The sequence below is a fragment of the Pelophylax lessonae genome (genome assembly GCF_965119305.1).
Source record: "Pelophylax lessonae genome assembly, chromosome: 6".
Classification (NCBI taxonomy): domain Eukaryota; kingdom Metazoa; phylum Chordata; class Amphibia; order Anura; family Ranidae; genus Pelophylax; species Pelophylax lessonae.
In genome coordinates this window covers 298,103,704-298,128,765 of record NC_138773.1, presented here as the reverse complement: position 1 = coordinate 298,128,765, position 25,062 = coordinate 298,103,704, and the positions used below count along the sequence as shown (strand labels likewise).

Here is a 25,062-nt window from a genome sequence, read left to right as displayed (position 1 = left end):
GGAAACAGATATTGCAAATTGAGGTCCAGATGAACAAGCTACATAGGGGGTGATTTATTAAAACTGGTGCACACAGAATCTGGTGCAACTGTGCATAGTAACCAATCAGCTTCTAACTTCAGCTTGTTCAAAAAAAGTGATATTAACCACTTCGGAAAGGTTTACCCCTCTTCCTGACAAGGCCATTTTTTGTAATACAGCACTGCGTTACTCTAACTGACAATTGCGCAGTGTGACGCTGTAACCAAATAAAATGTATGTCCTACCCCCCCCCCCCCAATAGAGCTTTCTGGCGCTATTTCATCACCTTATAGCGTTTTTGCACTAAAAAAAATATATATATATAATTTTCTTACGTTCTGCTATAAAACATATCCAAAAAAAAAATGTAAGAAATTAAAATGTCTTCATCAATTTAGGCCAATATGTATTCTGCTACATATCTTTGGTAAAAAAAAAATCCCAATAAGCGTATAAAGATTGGTTTGCGCAAAAGTTATAGCATCTACAAACCATGGGATATTTTTATATATTTATTTTTTACTAGTTATAGCAGCATTCAGCGATGTACAGCGGGATTGCAATATTACAGTGGACAAATCGGACACCAGACACTTCTGACACTTTTTTGGGGAACAGTGACATTATTACAGTGATCAGTGCTAAAAATATGCAATGTCTCTGTACCAATGACACTGGCAGGGAAGAGGTTAACATCAGGGGCGATTAAAGGGTTAACTAGCCTAGCTGGTGATTCAGAGTAGTGGGAGAGGTGCTTTTACTAGGGGAAGGCATGGATTGGTGTGTTTCTTCTTTACAGAAACCCAGGATCCATGTCTTTTGTACTGACAGAATGACAATCTGCCTGGTTTACAAAGGCAAACTGGCATTCTGTCAGTGTACCGAATGATCAGCGGGTGTCAGCGGATATCGGGTCTGCGGAACCAGCTGATCAGCTACCGCTGTGTAAAATCACAGTGTGAGTGAGCCGACGGCGGCTTGCACTTGCGCCCAAAGCCCAGACGGGCAGAATATGTATATATATATATGTGATTCTGTACAGCACAGCCGTCCTGTAGCAGTTAATCTGCTATGGGGCAGTCGGCAAGTAGGTAAAAGTTTTGTTTTGTTTTTTTAAATAACAAACATATTATATTTACCTGCTCTGTGTAATGGTTTTGCACAAAGCAGCCCCAATCCACCTCTTCTCATGTCCCCCACCTACACTCCTGGCCCTCCCTCTTGCCAAGTGTCCCCAGAGCAAACAGCTTGCTGTGGGGGCACCCAGGCAGGTTCGCTCCCGAGCCACTGCTCTGCATGTCATGCCAATTCAGACAAAGAGCCATGGCTCTGCCCCGTCCACCCTTTCTGCTCAATGGCTTACTGACTGTGATTGCCAATAAGGAGAGAGAGTCCCCGGAGAGCCGTGGCTCTCGTGCACATCGCTAGATCGTGATGGGGCACAGGTAAGTATTTGGAGGAGGCCTGCTGCACACAGGTTTTTTTACCTTCATGTATATAATGCATGAAGGTAAAAAACCTGAAAACCTTTAGAACCACTTTAGGTAAGGGAGTATACCACCTGGGACTGCCCCTTAGGTGTAGTAAAACTTTGTTAACACTTTTCTGCCTAGTGTCCCTACTCCTAGGAAGAGCAGCAAAACCCATCTGTCAAAGAACATATGAAGCTGTATCGGTCAGTGAACGAAAGAGAAAAAAATGGATTTTTGACTTACCGTAAAATCCTTTTCTCCGAAGTTCATTGACAGATGCAGCGCCATATTCTTCTTAACCATTGGGTTATGCTGCTCCCTACAGGAGTAGGACACTAGGCAGGAAAAGTATTTACCACGCCTATGGGGCTGTCCCTGCGGGTATACACCCACTCACTCTGCTATAGGCATTCAGTTTTTTTGCAAGCAGAGCAAGAAGAAAAAAAACCCCAACCCAAATCATATATAGAGGGGCGGGTGCTGTGTCTGTCAATGAACTTCAGAGAAAAGGATTTTAAGGGAAGTCAAAAATCCAGTTTTCTCTATCGTTCACTGACAGACGCAGCTCCATATTCTTCTTAACCATTGGGACATCCCAAAGCAGTATTAACACGAGGAGTGGGAAAACAATGCATAAAGAAATGTAATTCCCAAAGGCTAAGCTTAGCCAACCAGGTATCATGGAGCTCAACCAGGAACAACTGTAGCTCACCTAGAAACAACATACACCCTCAGAGAAACTAAATTCTCTCTTAAACAGCAGCCTGCAAAAACCTTGAGGCCAAAGGATGCCAACACATCTACTGTAGAATTTTGTGAACGTGTGCACAGACAACTAGGTTGCCGCCTTGCAAACTTGTATTACTAACGCCTGAGGCCGAAAAGCCCTAGTAGAATGGGTCTTCACAGGGAAAGGTGGAACCAACCTGTACCACCGTCTGCCTGATCCATCTGGATATGGTCACAGCAGACGAAACCAATCCCTTCAGAGGTCCTTCTGTAAGGACAAAAAGAGAGTCTGATTTCCTGAAAGACTCAGAAGCCTCCAGGTAAACCCTAATTGCCCGAACCACATCCAAAGAATGCAAAGCAATTTCTTTAGGATGCTTGGGCTTAGGACAAAGTGAAGGCAGCACAATTGTCTTCATTCAAATGGAAATCAGAGACCACCTTAGAAAGAAAATTCTGATTTGGTCGAAGTACCACTTTATCTCTGTGGACCACCAGATAGGGTGGACAGTCGGACAGCGCCGCCATTTCAAACATTCGGCGCCAACAAAAAGGCTACCTTCTGTGACAGTGTAAGCAGAGGTATCTCCCTAATGTTTTTAAAGGGAGGTTTCTGAAGGACTGACAGTACCAAGTTAAGATCCCACGGAGGTAACGTATCGGAGGAGCCATATGGCGAACTCCTTGGATAAAGGTGCAAATCAAAGAATGTGTAGCTAAAGGACGTTGAAAAAACACCGCCAAGGCTGACACCTGGCCCTTAATGGTACCCAAGGCAAACCACTGCTCAACCCCTCTCTGGAAGAAGGCCAATATCCTAGCCACTGAAAATTAACCTTAATTGATTCCCCCTATGCGATATACATTTTCCATGTAGCATGATCAATCTTCCTAGAGGTAGATTTCCTAGCCTTCAACAGTGTAGGAATCACTGAGTCAGAAAGACCCCTATCCTTCAGCACCTGGCTTTCAACAGCCCCACCGTTCAAGCCAGCGACTGTAAAGCAGGAGGGAAGATCGGCCCTTGAGACAGCAGATCTTCCCTGAGAGGAAGTCTCCAGGGAACATCGGCGACCAACCTTACCAGATCGGCGTACCAAGACCGGTGAGGCCAGTCTGGAGCCACCAGAATCACTGGAATCCCTTCCACCTCTATTCTGCGCAGAAGCCTTTGCAGAAATCTTAGTGGGGAAAACACATAGATCAGTCGATACTGACCCCAAGGAACCACCAGTGCGTCTGTGTCGTCGGCCAGAGAATCCCGAGACCTGGCCAAAAACCTCTGTACCTTCTTGTTGAGCCGAGAGGTTGTCCCCCACCGGACACACAGCACCTGATCCAATGCCTGATGACTCAAGTAATCTGCCTGCCAATTTTCCACTCTGGGGATATGCACGGCGGAGAGGGCTGAAACAAAGTTTTCTGCTCAGTTTAGGATCTTGGCCACCTCCTGGGCCGCAAGGACATTCTTGGTGACCCTTTGATGATGGACGTAAGCCACTGCCATGGCATTGTCTGATTGAATCCAAACCGGACAGGCTTGCAGGCGATTGACAAGTCGCCCAACAGGACTGAATGTAAGTCTGCTCTTAAGAGGAGATCGTCCATGTACCCCAGTACCGCAAACCTCTGTTGTCGCAGTAATGCCAATACTTGAGCCAACACTTTGGTGAAGTCCCTGGGAGCGGAGGCGAGACCAAAGGGTAACACCACAAACTGATACTGCTCCTCTTCTACAGCGAAGCGAAGAAAACGCTGGTGTCCAGCGTAAATAGGGATGTGTGGATATGCGTCCTTGATATCGATGGAGGCCCAAAAGTCTCCTTGGTGTAGGGACGCCACTACCGTGCGAATGGACTCCATTTGAAACTTCTGTACCCGCAAGAAAGCGGTTTAAAGCCTTAAGGTCCAGTATTTTGCTTTCTTTCCAGGGAACATGTTTGAAAATAACCCCTGAAAGCTTTTCCAAGAGGGAACCGGCACAATCATCCCTCGTGACAGCAGATCTTGTACCACCTATCGTGGATCCCTTAGCCGATCTGGAGATAGGCGTAGATTGGATGGAAAGAACCTGTCCAACGGTCAAGACCTGAATTTGATCTTGTAACCCGATCGGATCAGTTCGTGGACCCATTTGTCCTGAATCAAGGAGGTCCATGGTTCCAGATAGAAACAAAGACATCACCTCACCCCAGTTACGGGTGAGGGCACCCCTTCATGCAGAAGAAGACTTGTTTGCAAATCTGGAGAGGCCTGCTCTCTGCTTACCCGACCACGTCTTCTTAGAACCCCCAGATGATCTAAATGGTTTAGATCCTTTCTCCTGTGTGCCGGAGGCACGAAAGGGCTGCCTGTGTGCTGAAAAATGAGGGCCCCGTCTGTGACGCGGAGACTTGCCCTTAGCAGATTGAGAAAGAAGAGTACTCTTCCCACCTGTAAGTCCTTTGATAAGTTCATCCAATGAAGAACCAAATAGGCGGTCCCCTGTAAAGGGGAGATCTGACAGAGCCTTTTTAGAAGCCTAGTCCGCAGACCAGCTTTTTAGCCACTCCATGCAGCTAATGGTCACCTCTACCGTGGAAATTCTAGCCGCAGGGGGGGGGGGGGGGGTGCGCATCTAAAGACGCATAAAGTCAATGATTACATAGCGCTCTCTGATGTTGGTGGGCGGCACACCATGAGGGAAAAAGGTAAAAATATAGAAAGTAAAAATGGGTAGAAAAATATATAAAAGGATGAGGTGGAAGGGGGGAGGGGGGCCACGAAAAGCGGCTGCCAGCTGGAGCAAGGAGAGGCTCTGAGGAGAATAAACAGAAAGAAAGTAGCGCCAGTCTTAGGTAAGTAAAGGCCGGTACGGTAAGGGGAATTGGATCATCCATCTTCTTCTCCTGCATACCGTTGTGGAAAGGAGGGGTGTGGGGTGCTGGTGGTGCGTGGAGGCTGTTGTCTGGCAGCCTGTCTGATGGTGCTGTGGTGGAAGACTCTCAGAGGGGCTCCACTTCCTACTTCCTGTCAGCCCGACATCACTTCCGGTGAGGCGGAGGGAAAGATGGGCGGTGCTAGCTTTCAGAGCATCCGTGCTTCTTCATTGGGCGGTCAGGGAGCACGGATGCTCCGAAAGCTATCAACCCCCATCTTTCACTCCGCCTCACCAGAAGTGATGTCGGGCTGACCGGAAGTAGGAAGTGGAGCCCCACTGAGAGTCCTCCACCACCACAGCACCATCAGACAGGCTGCCAGACAACAGCATCCACGCACCACCAGCACCCCTCCTTTCCACAACGGTATCCAGGAGAAGATGGATGATCCCATTCCCCTACCATACCGGCTTTACTCACCTAAGACTGGCGCTGCTTTCTTTTTGTTTATCTAAAGAAGCATCACATATAAATAGTAAGGCTTGGACCTTTTGGTCCGTTAGCTCTGCAAGGCCAGGGGGAAGCTGTTCTGCTTCCAAATCACTTTTTAGTAACTTTGCCCATTCCGTTATTGTCTGGGACACCAGAGTGATAGCAAAGATTGTCTAAGTATTGAACCCACTATCACATGTAAGTGGTGGGACAGTCTCAATCCTTCTATCAACAGGGTCTTTAAAGACCGGAGACTCCTCCACCGGGACCACAGTAGATTTGTTCAGTGTGGAGACCGGATGGTCAACCTTCGGTGGAACGGTCAATTTATTGACAACAGCGTCTGCAAAGGGGTAGCGCCTCTTAAAGCGCTTCAGCACCACTAACATGTATTTGAGGCACCACCACTGTTCAGTGACAATTTTGTCAAAAAGTTCCGGACAAGGGAAAACCTTGCCCGATTTCTGGGATTTGCGTGCGCCAAAGGACACCTGCATCCCTGACGCTGTAGAATCATCCGCCATTTTTAGAGTTTCCCGCGCTGACGCTATAAGTGCCTCCACCAGCGCGTTTTCCCGCCTGGCTGCAGATGAGGATATTTCATCCTCTCCATCAGAGTGCGATGCCACAGATCCCTCAGGGAAACCCGCGTCCGTGGCGGCCATATCAACCTCAGAATCTGAGGATACAAATGAGGCAGGTGAGGGCAGTGGGCGCTCTTTACTAGTCCTCTTTTTTAGGACCAAATCAACTTTTGACACCAGGGTTTCCAATACGGCCATCAAGGCAGACAAGGGTTGCGACCCGGAGGTCCCTGCAACACCAAGAGGGGATAAGTAGGTGAGACTTGCTCCTGGGACTGCATGTTATCCCGGGGACAGTGCAGTGTCACTTTAAGAATACTGCAGAAAACTGCCCAACACCACTGCACCAGCAGTACTACAGGTCCCAGCACACTAAACTGCAATATAGCAGAGTGGGAGAGCGACCTACAGGGACCCCAATCGACTTACCACCACCCGATATCAGGAAAAGCAGAGCTGGTCTGAAATGTGCAGAAAAACAATCTTCAGAGGTAGAGGAAGTAACTGGGTCAGCACTAGAGTTTAAGCCTTGCCACTCACTGCTGTACATCAGTCTCGGACTATGAGTAAATGGCCACCCAATGCATGTCAATGGGGAGGCTACAAATTTCAATGGGAAACTACTAAAAGATGGCTGCCAAGCCTAATACTGCTGATCTACGTGAAAATGGCGGCGTCTACGACACGTCATGCGGTCTACAGGATCCCCTGAGGGATCCGCCGATCATCAGGCATAGGGGGGCCCTGGCAGGGACCCCCACCAGGATAACCCCCCCCCAGCAGATCGCACACTCAGAGACATTGGCGCCCCCCCATCGCCTGCTACAGCCCATACACCGTACCTGACTAAGGTAGGAACCACCTATGAAATAGTGGGAGGATGGCCTGTGGGGGGAGCCTTGGATGGTCGATGGGGGATGTTCCCTAGGGACCCCACATGCAAGGGGGGGACATGGTGGATGGTGGATAACCCGAGGGTCCGACCATCCCAGGGAGGGGCCCGCATACTGTGGGGACAGTACTCACCATACCAACGATATTCATGTGGGTGCCACTCCAGACAGACAGGTGGGGGGTGCTGACGGCCAAGGGATACGCTGCGACTCAAGCCAAACTAGGTCGTGTGCATTCCGGCGAGGTGTTCCACTCGCGGGCCAGCCCCCATCCAATGGAGCCATGTTGTGGCGAGGCCTAGCATGGAGCTGCGACCTGTATTCGCTCGCTGGCCAGACTGGGAGGCCCAGTCCGGCTGTTGATTGTAGTTCTCTCAGGAACATTACTAGCTAAAAAAATACACAAGGTTCCCTTTTTTACGTAAAAGAAAAACATGCTAGGATCGAAGTCCCATTAGGGAACTAGGTCCTTACTCCTGACTAGGCAGAAAAAAAACTGAATGCCTATAGCAGAGTGAGTGGGTGTATACCCCGAGGGATTGCCCCATAGGCATGGTAAAGACCTTTCCTGCCTAGTGTTCTACTCCTGTAGAAGAATATGGAGCTGTGTCTGTCAATGAACGATTGAGAAATTTAAATTTAGCAGCTACAAATATTTTGGCAGCTAAATTAAAAAAAAAAAGAAAACGTATGTGTCTAGGGATCCAGGCGGGTTCTTCACCGGTCTTCGGGTCCCGGGAGCTGGTATGTTTACTGTTGGAAGCCGGCTGTAACTCCTTGCAGCTTCACACTGCAAACGTGCAAGCCGCACTGCTCTTTCTGAATGGTCCCGCAGCCTTCTGGGACCTATGACAGATCTAGGAAAGCTGCAGGCAAAGAGGAGGGGGGGGAGGATTCTACTCAGATCACCCCTTAGGCTATGTAAAAAAAAACTAGGTATCCACTCCTCCAAAACAATTTTAATGTGCCCCATGTGGTAGAGGAAAGGAGAGAACAACATAAAGTGGAACTTCCCTTTAGGGTGAAGTTCTGCTTTAATTAATATCCCTATTATTTTTACTGTTTGAATATATTTTGCTTTCTTGTTTTGACAACTATACAAACTTTAAAATAAATGTGGATGCAATCAGTATCTCTTTCACATATTTTTTATATAGCATAAACTTACTATCATAAATAATACACAGCATAATGTGCCTTCAGCTGTAAATTATAAGGGAGTCAGGATTCACCGAAGAGTTCAGCGACCTTTATAAAAGCACAAGTTCATAGTCCTTTCATACATCATAATATTAATGTATACAGTACCTTGCAAATGCATTCAGACCCTTGAACTTATTCTCCCATTTTTCTGACTAACTGATCCTACACAGAAGTGTAGTTTGTTGAGATATTTGTAATGCAAAGCACTTTAAGCAGACCATCCAGTAAAAGAACACAGTCTTTAATTTATTAAGACCCTCTCCCCTATCAATAATAAAAAAAAAAAAACAACTGTGAGGTGTAGTGAAAAACATTAAAGTGGCTTTAAACCTCAGATGTGAAATATGAACATAGCATATCCCTCTTTAGTGTGTACTTGTCTCAATCCAGAGCACTAAATGCCATGTCTGTCTGCTGCCTAACATGAGTCACTTCTGACAATTTTTCCTGCCACCAAGACAAAAAAGGTGACGGGAGGAATCTTCCAAACACAGCCTGTGATTGACAGCCTCAGCTTTCCTGTGTACTGTGTGAAAAAGGGGGGGTGTTACTTCCCTCCAATTAGCTCTCCCCCCCCCTGATTTCTGGAAACTCAAACAAGCTGTATAAATTCTGGACTTTGAAAGGCTGTAGAGATGAGAAGACAGCAGATAAACAGGTACAACTCTTTAGGAGGATTTGTCTAGTCTCTGTGTATCGCCAGTCACTTCACTGGGTGTATGTAAGGGCTTACCACCACTTTAAATATGCTTAACTTAGCCCCAGTTTTTGGCCATGGCACCAAAACAAAAGTGACGTCTCTTCTTCCAGCAAGATCCTAGGGAAAGAGTTTTCAGAATCTTGTGAGAAGACACTGCTACACTGTGCTGGATAGACATGTTTCAAGTTTTTCGGGTACTGAACATTTGCCAGGATAGCAAGGTCACCTGCTGCAGAAGGAAAGCTGGAGGAAAATGGGATTTTTGATTTACAGTAAAATCCATTTCTCTGATGTTCATTGACGGACACAGCTCCTGATCTTCTTAACCATTGGGTTATACTGCTGCCCTCTACAAGAGTAGGACACAAGGCAGAAAAAAAGTCTTGCTACGCCTATGGGCAGTCCAAGGAGGTATACTCCCTTTCTCTGCTATAAGCACTCAGTTTTGTTACAAGCAGTGTCAGAGAAAATACAACTCCACAGAGGGGTGGGGTGCTGTGTCCGTCAATGAACTTTAGAGAAATGGATTTTACATTAAGTCAAAAATCCCATTTTCTCTTTTGTTCATTGACGGACACATCTCCTGATATTCTTAACCATTGGGATGTCCCAAAGCAGTGTTAAACATGAGCGGTGGGAACAGCGAAAAAATTCCCAAGGCTAAAAACAGTAGGCAACAGGGGCTCAACCAAAACAACTGGAGCCCACCTGAAAAAAAAAAAAAAAAAAACAATACACCCTCACTCAAAGAGGGCCAAGTCCTCTAAACAGCAGCCTGCAAAACCTTGCGGCCAAAACAGGCATCCGCAGATGCCAAAAGAACCACTTTATAGAACTTTGTGAAAGTGTGCACCGATGACCAGGTGGCCGCCTTGCAAACCTGCGTCACTGACGCCTGGATGATGGAAGGCCCAGGAGGCACTGAGTGCTCAAGTAGAGTGCGCCTTGATAGGGAAAGGAGGAACCTTACCCCTGATGGAATAGGCCTGAATCACCGCCTGTCTGATCCATCTGGGAATGGTCACAGAGGAAGCAGACAACCCTGTCCAAGACCTATCCGTAAGCACAAATAGTAAGTCTGACTTCCTAAAAGACTTCGTAGCTGCCAGGTACACCCTAATTGCCCAAACCACATCCAAGGCATGCAAGGCAATTTCCTTAGGATGTTTTGGCCTGGAACACAGGGAAGGCAACACAATGTCTTTATTCAAATGGAAATCATAGACAACCTTTGGAAGGAATGACGGACAGGGGCGAAGAACCACCTTATCTCTGTGAACCACCTAGTAAGGTGAATGACAGGATAACGCCGCCAGTCAACACAATGTTTTCATTCCCCCCTTCTGAGACAGCGTAAACCAGGGAATCTCCTGAAGAATCTCAAAGGTAAACTTCTGGAGGACCAAAAGCACCAAATTGAGGTCCCAAGGTGGCAACGGGCACGCACCAGAGAGTGTGTGGCCAAGGGTCATTGAAAGAAGACCACCAAAGCCGACACCTGGCCTTTGATGATGCTTAAGGCCAATTTCGATTCAATCCCCCGTGAAGGAAGGTCAAGATCCGAGCCACCGAGATGAAGCGAAGGATGAACCCCTGAGGTGGATCTGTTGGCATTTTGGCTCAACAGAAAGGTGCAGAGATTTGTGGCACGGTTATGGAATCCTCTGGAGGACGCCACAGACACACTGTGGGGTCAGTATCGTCTGATTTATGCCTTCCCTCCTTCTCAAGCTTCTGACAAAACCTCTAAGCAGGATTGAGGCAGAAGGGATTCCAGTCATCTTAGCGGCCACGGACTGGCCTCGCCAACCAGGAGGAATGCTGCGACTCAGGTCGAGACCCGGTGGTATTTTGATCTTGCGAGGCATTTAACTTGCAGGCCAACCCTTGTCCGGTGGGGCTATGTTGCAGCCAACCTAGCGCAAAGCTGAGCTCTGCACGCGCTCGCTGCCCAGACTGGGGTGACCACTGGATCTAGATTATCCAGCCCATCGCCCAGTCTGCCACTTGATTTTGTGATCTCACAGGAAAAACCAGGAGAAAAAAAATCAATCTAAAAGAAAACATTTTGCCAGGACCAGAGATCCCAGCAAGGAACTAGGTCCTTACTCCTGACCAGGCAGAAAAAAAACTGAGTACCTATAGCAGAGAGAGGGAGAATACCCCCCTGGGACTGCCCATAGGCGTAGCCAGACTTTTTTTCTGCCTAGAGTCCTACTCCTGTAGGGGGCAGTATAACCCAATGGTTTCAATAGGCCCTAAAACAGCTAACATCAATGGGACCCCAATATGTTAAAGTGATTGTAAAGTCTTCTGCTTTTATTTTTTTTTTTAAACGTGTTATACTTACCTCCTCTGTGCAGTTGCTTTTGCAGGGGCAGCCCGGATCCTCCTCTTCTTGGGTCCCGCTTCGGTGCTTCTGGCCCCTCTCTCCTGTTGAGTGCCCCCCCAGCAAGTAGCTTGCTATGGGGGCAATGAGCTGAGCTGCAGCTCCATGTTTCCATTCAGACAAGGAGCTGCAGTTCGGCCCCACCTGTTCTCTCTTATGGTTGGCTAACTGACTTTGATTGACAGCAGCAGGAACCATTCAGAAGGGAGAGTCCCAGACAGCCGAGGGACTCGTTGACATCGCTGAAAAGAGATGGGACTCAGGTAAATTTTCAGGGGGTGCTGGGGCGGCTGCCACACACATAGAATGCATTAAAAAAAAAAATAATAAAAAAAACCTTCTGACTTTACAACTCCTTTAAGCCAGGGGTCTCCATACTTTCTAAACAAAAAGTCAGTTTACGCTTTAGACTTAAGGGGGGCCAGATTGTGGTCAGTGGGAGTAAAAAATATCCTGGCATCAGTGGGAGTAAACAATGTCCCATCTTTGATATTAGGGGAGATATTCATGTCTTATCATTGATGTCAATGGGAGGAATAGTGCCCCATCTTTGGTGCCAGTGGAAGGAATAGTGCCCCATCGTTGGTACCAGTGGGAGGAATAGTGCCCCATTGTTGGTGCCAGTGTGGAGGGAATAGTGCCTCATCATTAGTGTCAGTGGGGGGGAATAGTACCCCATCATTGGTGTCAGTGGGAGGAATAGTGCCCCATCGTTGGTGTCAGTGAGAGGAATAGTGCCCCATCATTGGTGTCAGTGGGAGGAATAGTGACCCATCATTGGTGTCAGTGGGAGGGATAGTGTAGTGTAGTGTAGTAGTAGTAGTAGTAGTAGTAGTGTAGTAGCCTATTATTCAAGGTTTGCTTTATGCTCAAAATTATCTATATTAAGATCACACTGTTATCCCAGAAAACATAAATTATAAATTGAATATGAATGCTGTAATGAATCTCCAAAATGTGTTTTGTAGAGCCACCTTTTCCAGCAATAGAAACATTAAAGCAGACCTATACTAAAAGATTAAAGTGAACGCATCATTAAAATTCACGCTTCACATGTCAGCAACGCCATATCACATTATTATTTTGAGTAAAATAGTAAAAAAAAAAAAAAAAAAAAACACTGCCCCCAGATCAGCCCAGCCCAGGAGAAGATTACAGTCTCTCCAGAGGATTATGGGTGTTTTATGTGTGTCATTAGAGAATTCACAGCTCACAATTTTCAGGCAGATGAAAGTGTCACTTTAACCACTTATGTACCCTACTACGTCTATCAATGGTGCCTCAGTGGCCCTTTATGTACACAGTGCTATTTTGGATTGGTAATGGGTAAAATAGCCCTCCAGTGGCCGACCCTCCACGTGACTGCTGCATAACTAATCTGAATAGCTGGGTATCATGCAATCGCTGCGATTGGTCCTCACAGCAATCACATGGTACTATTTACAGTGCTGGTTCCTCCCCTTTGCCCTTACAACAGGAGAAGGCGAGGGATCCTGTAATTGTGAATGGGGGCAGAACGAATGGATCAGATCTGATCCCTTCATTTTGTTGTGACAAAGCAATCCTTTTTTTTCTCAACCTTTTCCTGCTCCTCACATTCCTCTCCAACACTTACTAATTCCAATACTGTTCCCCAAGTGACCTGTAAATGAAACCTTTCCACTTCCGTTATTCTATCCATCTGAACGCATTAACCCCTTCACCTGCATCCTGCTACTGTAGGTGACCAGTACATTAACTCCTTCACTACCTCTGTTTGACCCGTACATTATTGATTAACATTGTAAAGCGCTGCGTAAACTGCTGGCGCTATAGAAATCCTGAATAATAATAATAATTAAAGTGCACCATTACCAAGCATCATGTTTAACCCCCTCAGTACCTGCATTTTTCTCAATTTCCAAAAACCGTGGAAAACAATGAGGGAAACTTTTTTTTTTTTTTTTTTTAAGTTTTTGGTCTTTTTTTCCTTTTTATAGTAAAGAATACCAAAAACTTAGTGGTTTTTAAATACCACCAAAAGAAAGCTCTGTCTAAAAAAAATAATATAAAATGAATTTGGGTACAATGTTGCATGACTGAGTAATTGTCAGTTAAACTATCACAGTGCTGAAAACTAAAACATAGCCTGGTAATAGAGGGGTGGCTATACAAGTGGTAATCAGTCTTTGGTAGTACTTGGTGCTTGTTGAAATCTGCTGGCGGCTTGGTTAAAGCTCGACTGAAATTCAGTAAAATCAGATAAACGCATTCCAGGGGTATCAAAACAACATGTGTTTAACGTCTTGCAGTTTATATTCCTTCTAAAGCAGCCACAGCCTGAGTATAAAAGCATTCCCTTGCCATCAGCAGAAGATCGGGACCCTTGTTCTCTGTGAGGAAGCAGTAACCTATTGTAGAGGCCCAGCACACCCCTGCTAAAGAAGACTTATAACCCTGCAATCAGAAAAGTTGGAGAGTTCTGACTGTCACTTTCAATTCAATTGAACTTTCGATTTCAAGTTGAACAGGAAAAAACAATGGCTGCAGGAAAGAGGTTTGCACCACGTATGGCCTGCCTTACATGAGCCAGAGTTCCTTCTTGCTGATAGGAGAACTCTGTCTCTAAGGCCTGCCATACATGGTGCAAATTTCTTTCCTGCAACCATTGTTTTTTCCTGTTCAACTTTAAATTTAAAGTTCAACTGAATTGAAAGTGACAGTCAGAACTCTCCTATTAACCTTTACTCCCTGTGTGGTCACAGAGACAGGAAAAGAGGGAGATTTCTCCAACAGAGAAGGAGGTAAAACCTACATTTTCTGTGATTTGATCATATTTTTGTCATATTCCTAACAAAAAATGTAAGTGTACCTGTCAAAGTACGGTAACAGAAGAAATCCCTATGTAAAAATGTACATGTTAAAGCTGAAATCTGGGCACAAAAACATGTATTTAAATATATTCCTCAATAACCAAAAAGAATAAAATCCACTTGGGTCTTTGCAAAACCCATTATTACCTTGAAAAAAGGAAAGGGGACATCACTGTGCTGTACATAGCCTGTGCAGAGAGCGAAGTTGTGGGAGGGACCAAGCAGGCCCCACCCACTATAGACTGCCTGCAGAAAACTAAAGGAGGGGGCGGAGACAAGACCAGTCACCCTCCACAACTAGGCCCACCCACTACATGCTTTCATCCAAAAACTACAGGAAGGGGCGGAGACAAGAAGAGGCAACCTGCACAAGGAGAGAGAGCAGCAGTGAGCAGTCTTTATTACAGGAAGCTCCTACACAGAGGGAAAGTCCACGCTGGATTACTGCACAGATGTGGAAGAAATACACAAAGCACATCAAGATAAGTAATACTAGCCACACACAGCTCAAATTTCAGCAGATTAATGGCCGGGCTAGACAAATTTTAAATGAAAAGCCAAAAGAGCCAGATGGAAAATTGTCGGGTAAACAGTGACTGCATCCTATAAGGAGAGGGTAATGGGGAGCCGTCAGCGGTCAAGCAACAGCCAGCAGCGATGATTCCTCCATCCACAACTGTATTGATTTTTCTTGTTCAGCCTTCAGCAAGTCTGAGGCTGGGTTCACACTGGTGCGAAAAAAAACAAAGCATGTGATTCACACCCCATTGATGTGCAGAGCACATGCGAAGTCTGTGGGAGGCAAATTTAGCCACACAGTATGTATGGCTGAATTTGCATCGCATTCGGACCAAAATGGTGCAGGACCCTTTTTGTGGTCTGCACTGGAATCAGATTCACACCCATGCGATCCGACTCCTGTACCATTTCACAGTCGTCCTGCAATCTGAGAACCGGGGGTGTCATTAACTTTCCATTGATTGACACCCGCAGTGGTTTGCAGATTTTAGTGTTAACCGTCTGCGATTCAGGTGCGATGTGGAACCTGCACAGGAATCGCAGGGGTTTCCCGCATCGCACCAGTGTGAACCCTGCCTGAAGGAGAGAAATTGAAGTGTACATATCTGGCCTAAGAAATTCACGTTCCTCTTGTAGTTAGACAATATTTGTTTATCCCGGAGTTCAGCTTTAACCTCATAACTCAATGTAAACCTAAAAGAACGAATGTCGAACGGTCACACCTGAAGAATGTGCTGGTCATGTGTGCCTGCAGCAGCTGCCAGCAGGACTGAAGAGGAGGGAATCCAGCAGCACTGCAGCAGAAAGAGGCACACAGGGGGCCCTAACAACAGGGGGGCCCTAACAGCACGGGGGTGGGGGCGTACATTCTTGAACTGACCCCCCTGCAGCACAGCTGGAAGTAGGCAGATGAGGCAAACCCAACAGTGCTGCAGGTGAATAAACAAGAGGATCGGTGTCTGAAATAGGGCAGTACAGCCAGCCCTCCTGTTCGGCAGGTGCCCTGGTCCCCCTTTTGAACTGATGAGGCCCGGTACAAGAGGGCTGGCTGTACTCCTCATCAGAGGCCCTGGTCATGAAGCTCCATAGGTCTGCCAAACAGGAAGTAGCTGAATAGGACTGAAGGATAGGAAACCTGTTGTGTGCAGGAGAACATTCCCTCCTCTGCTTGAATCTAAACTTCATCACAAAAATACTTAGCCCTGATAACTTCTACAAAGTTTTACATACTTATATTGAGAAAGCTATTAATAGCTCTTTTATATAAGCCCAGCTATAATTTAGGTTTATTGTCCCTTGTAAGTTGTTAAAATCTAATTATCCTTGAAGGAATACAGTAGGTTTCTGATTATACAGCAGCAATTACTAGAACTGGTGTCAGCAGTCACCAACATTGCAGATAACTCCAGGCACCGAGCAAAGCAGACATGCTTTACTAACAATCACGGTTATTATAGTGGTCATTTCAGGGGCTTTATGAATTCATGGTGAACACATAAAGATATGACCTTGTTCTTAAAGGGAACCTTGCATTTGTTGGATGTAACAGGTTTTAGCATGAGCTGCTAAAAGATACCTACAATGCTGCACTAATAGGTTTTCCCCAATGCCATTATTTCCTCATTTGCAGTTTTACATGATTTGCAATCTCCTAATGACTAAGGCTGGGTACACACTGTCAGTTTTTTTTTGTTCAGTGGGCTGAAAAAGAAAAAAAAAAAAACCTGACAGATCACTGCATCAACATCACTTGATCTCTCCCAGTGTCTATGTATTCACAAGGGGGACTCAACTGGGGTCAACAAACCTCTGCTTTAAAGATAATTTGTGGCCAGGCTAGGGACATTCAAGTATTTACATGTTCTTAGCAAGCAGTAAATGAACTGAAAAACAAGTCCTCAGTGAACTCTGTAGCTGCAGGTACTGTGGAGCAATCCATCCTCAAAGTAAAACAGCAGAAGCATGCACGGTGCACTATAGACCCCATCATTGTGGTGCTGAGCTTAGATCTATTTCAATAGATGAGGGTGAATACATAATGTTCAGAATTAGAGAAAGTGTGCTCTTGTGATGAGAGAGGCTAGCATTAATGGCTGGACTGTCAGGTATAGCAATGTCCTAACAACAGCCAGGAAACACTGGCTAGGGCGGACTTTTGAAGAGGCAAAAATGGCCTACAGCAATAGAAGGTGCATTATTCAATATTATAGCAATTATTATAGCAATTCAATATTATAGCAATATTATTTAATATTATCATAGCAGCACAGTGTTTTGACCTACTGTTGCCCCTTAACTGCATAGGCAATTTTTCCAAAAATGGGTATAATATCACTTTAGGTACCCTGAAAAATGTTCCATAATTTTCCCAGCACCCTTAAAATGTCCATAACCATGTTTTAAGACTTTTCTAGGGATAAATGAAATCTATTAATAATTTCTGGACATACTCTTCATCAAAGGCCTTGTGTACACTGCAGCTGCTAAACAGATGTTTGGGAGCAGTTGGGCATTTTTTTGAGCAGCCTCTGAACTCCCCTCAATGTTCTCTAATGTGTGTACATTCAGGCGTTTATAGTAGTTTGGAGGCAGTTAATGGCATTTATTTATTTCTTTTTTAAATAGAAAACTTGCGGACTGTAGTTTACTGGCATTTCAAACGCCAAATGCTTGTAAATGCGTGTAAACGCGGTAACCCTCGTTTATGTGCTTTTAAAGGGGAAAACATTTGATCCTTTTTGAATATAAAAAAAATGTTGAAAAAACACAAAATGTCACCACATGCTAGTTACATAGTAGGTGAGGTTGAATAAAGACAATAGTCCATCCAGTTCAACCTGTGTAGGTGTGTGTGGCTGTAATCATCTCACATACCCCTGAATGTTCTGATCCTTGAGATGCAAGTCTAAGTCTTTTGAAAGCCACCATACTACCCGCAGAAACCACCTCTTGTGGTAGAGAATTCCACAATCTTGTAGCCCTAACAGTAAAGAACCCCCCACGTTGCCTGAGGTTAAAACGCTTCTCCTCTAATCGCATTGCATGCTGTTGCCTGCATCAATGGTTGAGTCCAGTAGCAACGAACTCTGGTCCTCTCATACAATTTTCTACGTCTTTGGAGCCTCTGCAACAGCAACATCAGGGGCATTTTCTCACACATGCTCAGGATGGGATCCATAGTGAAAACACAAAAAAAAAAAAGACAGCTATCTACAAGCACACTGCTGCTGCTCTCTCACAGAATGGCTGAAATAGTTAAAGCGGAGTTCCAGCCATTCACTCACCTGTCCAACGGTCCAGCGATGCGGCCGCCCGAAGCCTCGATCCTCTCCCTCGGAGCCGGCATCACTGCTGTGGGCACCCGGCTGTTACAGTTTGCGGCTTCACAGCCGGGTACCCACTGCGCATGCGCGAGTTGCGCTGCGCGCCGTGATTGGCCGGCAATCTTCTGGGACCTCTGACGTGTCTGAAGATTGCAGGGAGGGAGGGGGAGAGGAGAACTTCCGTTCAGGGCGCCGCGGCGCTCCGAGCGGAAGTGGGAGCGGGTACCTGTCAAAACTAGGTACCCGCTCCCCCCCCCAAACAAATGACATGCCAAATGTGGCATGTCAGGGGGTCAGGACTCCCTAAAGTGGAAGTTCCACTTTTGGGTGGAACTCCGCTTTAATAATTTACTTGTTCTTTTATGTATTGTGGGCATTTCGGAGGGTCTCTTGAGGTTATCTTTAACCAGTTCTGGACCACCCAACGCAGATATACTGCGGCAGGGCTGCTCTCCTGCGTGAAATGACATAACTCTACGCCATTTTGTGCGCTGGGTTTGGGGCACGCACACGCTGCTGCCAGCGACCAGCTCCCGTTGTGATTAGATACAGCGGGAGCCAATCAGCAGGTCCAGCGGACCGGATGTTCGCCAGCACCTGGCAATCATTAGTGAAAGAGGCAGAACAGCGGTCTGCCTATGTAAACAAGCCAGACCACCGTTCTGTGAGAGGGGAAGATGGATGTCTTGTGTTTCTGCTAAGCAGGAGCTTGGATCTCGGTCTTCTCCTGTCAAAGCACCTCCCACACAGTTAGCAAGCACTCCCAGAGAACACATTTAACCCTTTGATCGCCTCTGATGTTAAACCCCTTTCGGTCAGTGTCATTAGTACAGTAACAGTGCATTTTTTTAGCACTGGTCCACAAAAATTGTTACTTAGTGTCAGATTTGTCTGCTGCAATGTTGCAGTCCCACTAAAAATCACTGATCTCTGCCATTACTAGTAAAAAAAAAAATTTCCATAAATCTATCCCATAGGTTGTAGACGTAATACCTTTTGCACAACCAATCAATGTACGCTAATTAGATTTTTTTTACCAAAAATATGTAGCAGAATGCATATGGACCTAAATTGATGAAGAAATTTGATTTTTTACATTTTTTAATTGGATTTTGTTTTATAGCAAAAAGTAAATAAGTTTTATTTTTTTTTTTCATAGCGCAAAAAATAAAAACTGCAGAGGTGATCAAATACCACCAAAAGAAAGCTCTATTTTTGGGAAAAAAGGACATAAATTTTATTTGGGTACAGCGTTGTAGGACCACGCAATTGTCAGATAAAATAACAGTGCCATATCGCAAACAAAATTGCCTGGTCATGAAGGGGGGGGGGGGTAAACCTTCTGGGCTGAAGTGGTTAAAAAATGGATTTTTGTAAAATCTTACCGTAAAATCCTTTTCTCTTAGCTCATCGACAGACGTAGTCCTCGGTGATACACCACCTTCGGGTTATGTTACCTCCGCAGGAGCAGGACTAGACAGGAAATTAAAAAGCTCTGGCCACACCCTAGGGGCAGTCCCAGAGGGTATATCCTCTCTCTCTCTGCCTCAGCAAATCAGTTATGTGAAAAAGCAGTGCTTAGAGAATTTAACCCAACCCAACTCCAAAACAGAGGGGCGGGGACTACGTCTGTCGATGAGCTAAGAGAAAAGGATTTTACGGTAAGATTTTACAAAAATCCATTTTTCTCTAGCGCTCATCGACAGACGTAGTCCTCGGTGATACACCACCTTCGGGACGTCCCAGAGCAGTATCACAACTGAGGGGTGGGAAAATGGAAATCAAATCCCAATCTAGAAGGCCCAACCGGTGCCAACTAGAAGTTTACAATGCTCATCCTTAATGATGAGACTCAACAAAAAAATTTTCAAACAGAAAAAAACCCTCGAGGTAGACCACCGGTCTCCTCAAATTGCGGCCTGCAAAACCTTGCGGCCAAATGAGGCATCCGCCGATGCCGTCACATCAATTTTATAGAATTTTGTAAAGGTATGTACCGACGACCAGGTGGCCGCCTTACATACCTGGACCACTGACGCCTGATGGCGAAAGGCCCAGGAAGTACTGAGCGCTCGAGTGGAGTGCGCCCTAACAGGGAACGGAGGACTCTGACCCTTAATAGAATAAGCCTGTACCACCGTTTGTCTAATCCATTTGGCAATGGTCGCGGCAGATGCAGGCAAACCCTTTCTGGGGCCATCCGTGATCACAAAAAGTGAATCCGTCTTACGGAATGATTCCGTAGCTTTCAGGTATACCCTGATTGCCCGAACCACATCCAAGGAATGCAACGCATGTTCCCGATGATGCTTGGGCTGAGGACACAAGGAAGGTAGTACAATATCTTCATTCAGATGAAAATCTGAAACCACCTTAGGAAGAAAAGATGGCTTAGGATGAAGTACTACCTTATCCCTATGAATCACTAGGTATGGGGACTGGCATGATAATGCAGCCAGTTCTGACACCCTGCGAGCAGAAGTAATAGCCACCAAGAAGACCACCTTCTGGGATAAAGTAAGCAAGGGAATCTCCCTGATGTTTTCAAAGGGAGGTTTCTGTAGAACCGACAAAACCAAATTAAGATCCCAGGGCGGTAAGGGCGCGCGGACTGGAGGAGCCAGGTGCCGCACCCCCTGGATGAAATTCCGCACCAAGGATCTGGTAGCTAAAGGTTTCTGAAAGAAGATTGCTAATGCTGAAACTTGACCCTTGATGGTGCTCAAGGCTAGCTTCTGCTCAACCCCTTGTTGCAAAAAGGCCAATATTCGAGACACCGAATAGGTACGTGGAGGAAATCCTTAAGATTCGCACCACGCAATGTAAGTCTTCCATGTGTGATAATAGACTTTGCTGGAAGTCGCTTTCCTTGCTTTAATAAGGGTAGGAATGACTGAAGTAGACAAACCTCTGTCCTTCAGTACTTGGGTCTCAATGGCCAGGCCATTAAAACCAGCGACTGTAAAGCACGAAGGTAAATAGGTCCTAGAGACTACAGACACTCCCTGAGACGAAGTTCCCACGGAACGTCTGCGACTAACATGTCCAAGTCGGCCAGGCCGGCTTGAAGAGGCCAGCCTAGAATTTCTAGGACCACTGGCGCTGATAGGATCTGAACCAGGCGTCCCTAGAGCTATCTGGCCCCGACCATCCGAGAAAGTCTGGTCGTTTTCTGTTCCCACACATTTATCAGATACCTGATAGTTATCAGGAAAGGTGATCTTTTCTGGTTGAACCTCAGGGACCGAAGTCACCCGACTAGAGGCTACTTGGCCTATCTGGTCAATCAGATCCGATTCCTGTGAGGTATCGGGACTAATCTTAGGAAAAGGTAAAGGAAAAGATCTATTCAGGGAACGGTAACTACCGCTTCCTGTACTTAAATGTTGGAAGGGAAGAATCGCACCGGTAGTAGTGGTAGATGCTCGATCTAATGTCCTGAATACCGGTGAAAACGTCCCCCCACCCTGAAATCGGGTGGGGGCGCACCTTCAGGCTGTGTACTCCTTTACTTCGGGTTTGGCTGGGTTGGTCCTCTGCTTGTCCGACCATCCCTTCTTGAACCCTCCTGGAGGAGTCTTGCCTTTCCTGGGAGTACCAGCCGGGCGCCCTTTATGGGCGGTAAAGAAAGGTCCTCGCTTGTTGCGAGGTCCCTTAACTTTTGCAGCCTGTGGCAAAAAAGTACTCTTGCCCCCGGTGGCATCCTTAATGATTTCATCTAGGTTGGCTCCAAATAGACGATTCCCCTGAAAAGGGAGATTGGTCAAAGTCTTTTTGGAACATAGGTCAGCTGACCAGCATTTTAACCACAGCACACGTCTGAGGATCACTGCTAACTTAGATGCATGCCCTAACAAGGGAGTAGTGTCCAAGGCTGCGTCACAGATAAACCGTAGCCCTTGTATGATCTGTTCTATCAAATCAGATGTCTCCTGGGGAATATCTATTCCCCTAAGATCTTGGCGTACCATTTTCGCCCATTCCGTAAGTGTCTGGGAAACTAGACCAATAACAATTACTGGTCTAAATGCTGACCCTATCAGAGAAAAGATAGTGCGGGACTCCGCTTCTATCTTTCGATCCACCGGATCCTTAAAGGACGAAGTGTCCTCCACTGGAATAACCGTGGCTTTATTCAGCCTGGAAATAGGCGGATCCACGACTGGTGGTACCGTCCATTTCTTAATGATGGATTCCTCAAACGGATAGCGTCTAGCAATACGCTTGGAAATAGTAAAGGTACGTTTAGAATGCTCCCATTCTCCTTTAATCTGATTACCAAAACATTTAGGTACAGGAAAAGCCTTCGCCGTCTTGATGGGTTTATTAGTCCCAAAAGGCCTTTCTGTTTCAGTTGCCTCTGCCGGTAAAGCCTCAAGTTTTAAGGTTTCTTGCACTGCCACAACTAGTGCGTCCACCAATGCTTCTTCCTGAATTATAGCAGGAGAAGAAGCGTCCTCCTCACTGTCTGAGGGGGCTTTACCTGGGATAACAGCCCTTGCAGAGGAACCTGCAACTGCAGTGACCATCTCTGAATCAGAGTCAGAGGTGTCAGATAGTATAGGGGTAGGCGGGGGTCGCTTCCTTGACCCCCGTCCCTGACAGGCCGCCTCCACCCGAGCCACCATAGACTCCAAAATTGCTGTAAATGACTCTATACTCTGTGCACCGGCGGGTCCCGAGGCCCCCTCGAGGGAAACAGGTGGGGGAATATGTGTGGCAGGGTCCATAATAACTCCAGTTACTTCCTGGATGATATAATTCAAAAGTAAAGAAAAAACTTTTTTTTTTTTTTTTTTTTTTTTTTTTTTTGACCCTCAGCGCCACAAAAAAAACCCCTTAGTGTTACCTGCTAGGGATCCCTATCGATCGAGAGAGAGAGAGATAGACCCCCAGGCTCACCACTTGATGTTCAGAGTTAAACTGCAACAGCTTACAGCGCTGTCTTGACAAACAGGAAGTCTTTTGGCTGGCTGCCCAGGAAGAAGGGAGGCGGCTCCGCCCCTCTGCACGCCTTCCGGCGCCTCCCCCAAGCTCCACGAGGTGTAGAATCACCTCAAACATGGCCGCCCCCATGCTGGAGACACGAGGCTACGCCAAAATGGCGGCTCGTGCGATCCAGCAAAAAAAATGGCGACGGCCTGTGCTGACTAGCGGTGTGCTGCAGGCACACAACACTCTCTCTGCATGGGGATATGGCGTGGTTGGCGGTACCGGCCCTGGCGGACCGCATGGCCGTTCGGGAGGCCTGCTAATAGCTGGAGATCTGATTTGGAAGGCAGTCTACATGTCCATGGCTTCTGACTGGTAGGTAGCTTATACTTAACCCATAAGATTCCCAGAATGCCACAGATTACATCTTTAAAACATGTATACAATAGATTGTTAGCTCCCAAACCAAGCCTCCTGGCTTTTTGCACACATAAAATCACACTCAAATTAGGAGGATTTGTGACATGTTATAGGATAGAAAGAACTCTTTCTTACCATACAGAGAGGGGCCCGCGTTCACCACAAAACCCGTCAGGGAAAAAGGGGGAACATACTACTCACCATACCGGAACCAGGCGGGCACCAACTCCTGACAGTACCCCTCTCCACCGGGGCGGGAGGGCTGTCGACCGATACGGACGCCGTGACTCATGGTCTTTGGCGTTTCAGCGAGACGTTTAACTCGCGGGTTCAGTCCTTTTAATGGGACTTTGTCGCGGCCGACCCAGCGCGGAGCTATGGCCTGCACGCGCTCGTAGGCTGAACTGGGGTGACCACCGGATCTCGACATCCAGCCCGTCGCCCAGTTCAGCTTTCTTGCTTGAAGATCTCACAGGAACACTGGAGAAAAAAAGCTGTCTAAAAATCCTTTAAGAAAAAAATTCTTGCCAGGACCTAAGATCCCAGCAAGGTATCTAGGTCCTTACTCCTAACTAGACAGAAAATAACTGATTTGCTGAGGCAGAGAGAGAGAGGATATACCCTCTGGGACTGCCCCTAGGGTGTGGCCAGAGCTTTTTAATTTCCTGTCTAGTCCTGCTCCTGCGGAGGTAACATAACCCGAAGGTGGTGTATCACCGAGGACTACGTCTGTCGATGAGCGCTAGAGAAAAAATGCTTCTAACCTCAAATGCTCATACCTGCTGCTAAACTCGCATAAACTCAGTATGTAAAAGCTGTAAAACGGCCATTTTTCACTCTCAGTTTCCAGCATTCAGAAGAGGTTTACAACTGCCCTGTATACATGAGCCCTAAGGCTGGCAGAAGTCTGGTCCCATAGTTCTGTCTTTTGGATTCATGAGATGAGTGTTTTCCTGAAATCATTTCACATACATAAGTACTCGGTGTACCCCCACCATGGTACTTACAACTGGTTGGCTTGTATACCTACATATTCATCATTGTCTGCATTAGCTGCAATATCTCCAGCAGATCCACTGGGCTTTGGCTCTCCTCCATCCAGTAATTTTGCATCTGGAAACAGGAACTGGAAGTAAAAGAAGAAAGAAGAAATGTGAAGACACATGGGAAAGAGGCAATAAGACACTCTTTGGTGGATGTTCTAAACTAAACCTCCCCACGTGCACTGTGCAAAATTCACACATTTCATTCATTTGAAATCCGTCCCAGGAAAAAATATAGGTATTGGTTTGCAGGAATAGGAAGTGAATAGGAAGGGGGACCTTTGACAGGAACTCCTCCTTAGACCCCTAGAAATTTCAAAGGACAAACCAAAGGTTTCAAAATCCCAAAATGAAACCCAACTATACTCTTCCACTATATTATCTCGTTATTGGCCTGTACTCAACAGATTATGATTTGTCAAATATAATGAAGCCGGCCACTTGGTCACATCCATTGTATCAATTCTTAATTGGCTACATAGCAGTATACAGCAGTAACATGATAAACGCATTTTGGCCTGAACTCATAGCATGATTAAGGGTCCTTTCACACGGCCCACATCTGCCGACAGAGCCGTTCTGTGCAGAGACGTAGCTGTCAGATCCCCGCTGTCCTCTATGGGGGAATCGGA

The 25,062-nt window shown here is 46.3% G+C and overlaps 1 protein-coding gene across 2 annotated transcripts in view; it reads right to left on the bottom strand.

Moving 5' to 3' along the window:
* RAB3GAP1 (RAB3 GTPase activating protein catalytic subunit 1) overlaps positions 1-25,062 on the bottom strand; it is a gene marked incomplete at its 3' end in the record, with an annotated part of 256,526 nt that overhangs the window by 112,661 nt on the left and 118,803 nt on the right. For both annotated transcript variants that reach the window (XM_082261360.1, XM_082261361.1), the window contains exon 14: positions 24,418-24,513. In XM_082261360.1, coding sequence (XP_082117486.1) covers positions 24,418-24,513 — 96 coding nt within the window. The remainder of the gene's footprint in view (positions 1-24,417; positions 24,514-25,062) is intronic.